The following is a 5,806-nucleotide window of genomic DNA, read 5'->3' as shown; positions in this document are numbered from 1 at the left end:
GGGTCGGTTGTATTAGTTGGACATTCTGTTTTTTGGGTTTCTCTTTGTTTACTCTTATAGAGGGCTATACTGGTCTCCTTTGTAGATGAGTGGTGAGGATCTTGTACTCAATTCTGATTTATAGAATAAGATCTATGCTTTTCTGCAAAAAAAAAATAAAAAATAAAAAATAAAAAATAAATAAGAATTAAGAAATAAGAAACAACAACAACAACAACAACAACAACAACAACAACAACAACAACAACAACAACAACAACAACAAAAATAATAATAATAATAATACCCTTGGTCAAATCAAACCCATAAAAACAAAAGTCCAAAATCCCAGATATTTAGAAGAAAATTCAATTAACAATAAACAATCAGAACTCACATTTGGGCATTGAGAGAATTAAAAGCTCAATAATTTATAAAAGTCGAATTGTTTTCATGTTAAATTTGAGATACAAATCAAAATGTGTATGTAAATGATAGATCTACGACTTTTTTCGCTTAGAATGAAATATATTATGAATAAATGGCCGTTAAAATAAATACATCAACAATAATACCTCAGATCTGACTATTGAATCATTAATATCTCAAAAAAAATGTAAAAACTCGAATGTTTTGTTTTAAATTAACACCAAAATTAAAATGAGTAAGTTTGTTATATATCTACTGTAACACCCCGGCCCAAACCAAGGGTCGCGAGCGGTCACTCACGGTAGCTCGCCAGGCTGTGTACATGGCCCACTGATCAACACGGGTCCTTTCCAGCACATTTTGTCCTCACTCATGCGCATCCCGGAAACCTTCGCAGGAGGTCACCCATCCTAAGACTACTCTCAGCCAAGCACGCTTAACTGTGAAGTTCTTTCGCATGGATAACCAGAAAAGAAAGTGCACTTTGTTGATCTGAGTAGTACTTTCAATCCCTTTAAGCACTAGTTAGATTTTAAGCCAATCAATGGACCTCTTGAAGGAGTTACCCCACCCGAATATTGTCTTCGGTTCAATGAAGCATTACACACCCCCACTTGAAGAAAGCAACGTCCTCGTTGCGCCTGGCAGCATCTGACCGCAGCCGAGCCAAATCCAGAATCCTCCCTCGTTAGGTCGGTAACCAGGGTACTCCAGACCACAGGCTCACCAGACGGTCGCAGAGTTGCTCTGATACCACTTGTAACACCCCGACCCAAACCATTTTGGATCACCAGGCTCACCAGACGGGGTGTTACAAGTTTCATTAGTTATAACCACATGCTCACCATGCTCACCAGACAGTCGCAGAGTTGCTCTGATACCAGGAGAGTTATTCGGGTCATTGTGATTCGGTTGATTATGGTTCAAGTGAGGAGCAGTGTGTTGGTATTGAGTCTGAATAGAAAATGCCAAATGGAGGTATACTAGTTTTAAAGCAGCAAGATATGTCTCCGAATTTAGAAGAGAATGTACCTGTTAATGCTTTAGTCACTGCAACAAACTTCAAGGAATCTGTTTGGTTGTGTCGTTGATGTTGGGGCTTTCTTGTTCCGTTGCTTCATTCCTTGCTTTCACGGGTCTGACCATGTCGATTTCCAATACTCCGGTGCCTCTCTTAAAGCTCTTCCTGAGGCTGGTTTAGGAAAGAAAATTATCTGATGCTAACAGGAGCGACCCTAGGATTTGCAATTGATCCCGTTATTGGTATGACCATCGCGTATATTGTTTGATAAAGTAGAAAATCGTGCTTTTTCACATACGAATTTTACTCTTTCACATACGTCTTTTACAATATTACCCTTGTCATTTTTTCTCATCACCCTCGCTCAAAACAAATCACCCACCGCTACCTTCCCCCACCCATCGGCCTACCCATCCTCCAACCTATCCCATACTCCGTCAAATCGATCTATGCTTCATTGCTTCCCACCTCCCTTAGTTTTTTGTTATCTGAAATGTCAGCACGTAGTTTCCAGCCCTTCTACATGAACTTCGTTGCGTAATTATAACAGACATTTCATCAGTCAGTTTTTGGTTCAATATTTTTGCAATTCTATGATTACTTCATAAAGATAAAGGTAAATACATATCAACATACACTTCCCAGAAGAACCAAGTACATTTGCAATGAGTGAATACATACATACATCTTCTATCAATATACACGCATCAGATTGTTTTGTAAACTTCCAAAGATTAAACAAAACTTGACAAATATCATTAATAATTGATAAATAAGTAAATGATTTCATTAAGTAGAGATTTATGATCAATTATTCAAGTTAGTGGAGCAATTAGATTAGGTTTTAGGAGATAAGGTAAGAGTTAATTTGTTTAGGTTTAAGTAAGAAAGGTAGTAGATGGAAAGTTAATGAAAAAGTGTATGTGAAAGAGTAAAGTCCGTATGTGAAAAAATAATTCCGAAAATATATTGTCTGGTTTTATCAGCATGTAATATGAATATCTGAATTATATACTCCGTACTATAAATACAAATTTATTTCGAAGTTGAATATTTTTTATAATTATTCGAATATACTGAAAGCAAATGGAGTTGATGTCAATCAATAGAGAAGAATGACTGAGATAATTAAATTAAAAGGGAGACTAAGATACAAATTAAATCATAACAAATGATGTCACACGCTCACTAGACGGTCGCAGAGTTGCTCTGATACCACTTGTAACACCCCGACTGATTATAACTAATGAAACTTTATTTTAATATATATAATATTAATATGACTTCGTCTGTGTGGTTTCAGATAATTTTGAGTCATATCAAGTCATTTTGGATTAGGTCAATTATTTCGGGTCTTTTTGGGAGGGTCATCTTGGGTCGGGTCAACATTAGGTCAGACAAGGTACGGTCGGGTCTGGGTCAAGTCGGGTGAATTCGGGTTTCGGGTCAAGCAAGTTCGGGTTAACCTTTTCGGGCCGGGTCATTCGGGTCTAACCATTTTGCCAGGTCTAACCGTGAGTGACCGCTCCCGACCCTAGGTTTGGGTCGGGGTGTTACAATTTGAAAGTCGGTGGTTTCAACTCACCTCTATCATCTGAAATGATGAAATAAGTTGGTCTTATCTGAGATGGCCAATTTAATTTTCTTACATTATAAACAAAAAAAAAAATTGTAAAAGAAATACACAAAAATGTGGTGAATTACAAAGATGAAAAATCTAGAAAGATTGACATGCACACTTCCATAAGCTATTCTTTACTAGATTTAAGAAAAGCAAAACTATTGATCAATTAATTACCAAGTCTCCCATTTTCCTTGTAAAACCGTTTGACAAGTCTTGGCATTTCGAATACATCAAGTCCACTATCAAACTCGAAAAATGACTCGCATGATTGTATTTTCATGCGTCTAGCCACTCCTAAACAAACCCAACATGCGGCTCGGATCATGTCGGATTCGGATTTGATCGGGTCAGATTGCTACTCACTCACTCTTAACTTGTTGAGACAGTTCAAATTCGTTAATCAAATCAGGATCAACATTCTCCAAAGGCTCCCAAGTTGGTTCCTCAATATCAACCCACTTCACCAAATACTCAACCTTCCCTTCATCCCCAACCCTCTTCCCAAACACACCTAATACCTCACCATACTCGAGCCCTTGTTCGAAATCCGTCACCAAATCCTCCGCTATTAACCCGGGTTTAACCCATTCATTCTCCCCACCGTCTCTAAACTTAACCAAATACTCAACATTCTCCCCTTTCCCTCTTTTCTCCAACACCGCCTCCACCTCAGCGTACTCGTACACTTCCCCTTCCAACACTCCTATTACCTTCTCCAACCCCAGCCTCCTCCCCAATTGCATCAAATTCCCTTTCGGCGTCATCGCGAGAATCTCCCTCGCGATGTCTAATGCTGTCCGCCCTTTTGCGTCTTCGGCCTCGGGGTCTGCCCCCGCGGCTAGCAGCGCTGCTGCAGCTTCCGCCCTCGCGTACCCTGCCGCCATGTGGAGCGCTGTCATTCCACCGGTGGCGTCGGGTTTGTCCACGTCGGCGCCGGAGTCGACCAGGAGGCGCACGCACGCTTCTGACCCCAGACCTGAGACGAAGTGGAGAGCGGTCCGACCGTCAGAGTCGACCGCGTTGGGATCCCGGTCGAAGCCGGATTCCACGTCGGAGGAAATGACACGCTGGAGTGCGTCGACGTCGGCTTTTTTAGCGGCCGACCACCAGGGTGTTTCGAAGTCGGAAACGACGTCGGCGGCGATGAAGTTGGATGGGACCCAGGTAGGGGCATGACCGTCATTCCACTCGATAAGGTATTCCATTGTGGTGGGGGATAAAACGGAGACGCGGCTGCCGATTATTCGATTGACTTCGCCGTATGTTTCGTCTTCGTCGTAATTTTGAAACGTTAATTGTTCATTTTGTTGCTGTTGGGAGGTGGCGGAGATGCGGCGAGGAGTGAGAGAGAGGTGGTGGTAGTGACGGCGGATGTAGTTGAGATGGAGGAATGAAGGAGGTGGGTGAGATGGCGAGGAAGGGAGTTTGGAGGAGGAGGTGGGGTTAAGGTGGGAGAGATGAGGAGTTAGAGATAAGGTGTCCATGGAGGAAGATTGTGTGTGTAAGAGAGCAAGGAGAAACTGATGGTAGATTAAAGGAAGGGGAGTCAAATACGTGGGATAAGAAATCATATCTCCATTATCCATACTTGTAAATGTGGATTTATTCGTTTTGTCTTATGTTTCGTAATATTCTTTATCTTTATTTATGTAACTTAACAAATTAATGGTTTCGAAAAAATTAACTTAGGTCATGTTTTTTTTTCGTCTAAAAAGAGCTGAATTTAACTTAATTGAATGAAGCTGAACTAAGTTAAAATAAGAGTTAATTTGTGAAAAAAATTCTCATTACCAGACACCATAGTTGAATCAACTAATCAAGATAACAAGGATAAAAAGAAAAATATTCAACAAAAGTTGGAATCTTTAAAGCCCAAAAATGAAAAAAAACAAAGATTCACAAGAAATTGTAAAAGAAAAATGAGATCTAAAACCAAACATACACAAAACTTGAGTATATGAGTGGAATACTTGTAAAACATTTTCGGAAGAACAAGGAAACTAGTAGAACCTTGATAGAACCATAAACTCATAAAGGTTGGGTATTGAGCCATAAAAAAGACGCTCCACAAGAAGACTAAACTATCCATCGAAATAGAAGGCCAACAAAAACAAATATTCTATACACCAAAATCAATAATGTTCATTGTTTTGATTATCAAAACAAGGTAATAAAACTCAAAAAAGTTCTCGAAAACTTCATAGTTTCTTGATTTAGACCAACATTTTTAAAATAAATGACTAAATATAGCTCTCCTATAGGTTAAATGGAGAGCAAATAAAGTCGAATCTTAAATATGGTTAAAAATCAAGAAAACTAGTGAAAAAAATTCTAGAAAAAGAGATACAAGAAGACAAGTTCTATGAAAAGAGATGAATAAATGACGTAAGAAGATCAAGAGATAATCAAACCCATTTCTTTTTTTTTTAGAATTTTGGACAATTTTAGAGGATTTTCTCCCTCTAAAATAATGCTCTCTCACACACACAATCTACCATCACTTTCTCCTCAAACAGTATAAATTGCTCTATCACACACACAATCTACCATCACTTACTCATGGCGTGTTTGCTCCGTGTTTCAGGTTTTGAAAACCCGAGCCTACGTGGACACTATTTTGACAAATATTTTCAAAACCGACCTAAAACGACAAATACTTTATTTTTGAACATTATTTTAAAAATGGATTCTCATTTAGTGCACCCATAGTATGCACATTATATTTCTTTATATAATTGCAAGTGTCTGATAAT

At 39.0% G+C, this 5,806-nt stretch overlaps 1 protein-coding gene across 1 annotated transcript; it reads right to left on the bottom strand.

Moving 5' to 3' along the window:
- Positions 1-3,052: 3,052 nt before the first annotated feature.
- LOC141611714 (signal recognition particle 43 kDa protein, chloroplastic) lies at positions 3,053-4,736 on the bottom strand. Its single transcript, XM_074430313.1, has one exon. It carries the CDS (start codon positions 4,637-4,639, stop codon positions 3,413-3,415), a length of 1,227 nt encoding a protein of 408 aa, XP_074286414.1. The 5' UTR covers positions 4,640-4,736; the 3' UTR covers positions 3,053-3,412.
- Between the last annotated feature and the right edge of the window lie 1,070 nt (positions 4,737-5,806).

The sequence above is a fragment of the Silene latifolia genome, chromosome 11 (assembly GCF_048544455.1).
Source record: "Silene latifolia isolate original U9 population chromosome 11, ASM4854445v1, whole genome shotgun sequence".
NCBI classification, from domain to species: domain Eukaryota; kingdom Viridiplantae; phylum Streptophyta; class Magnoliopsida; order Caryophyllales; family Caryophyllaceae; genus Silene; species Silene latifolia.
This window is presented reverse-complemented; position numbering and strand designations above follow the sequence as displayed.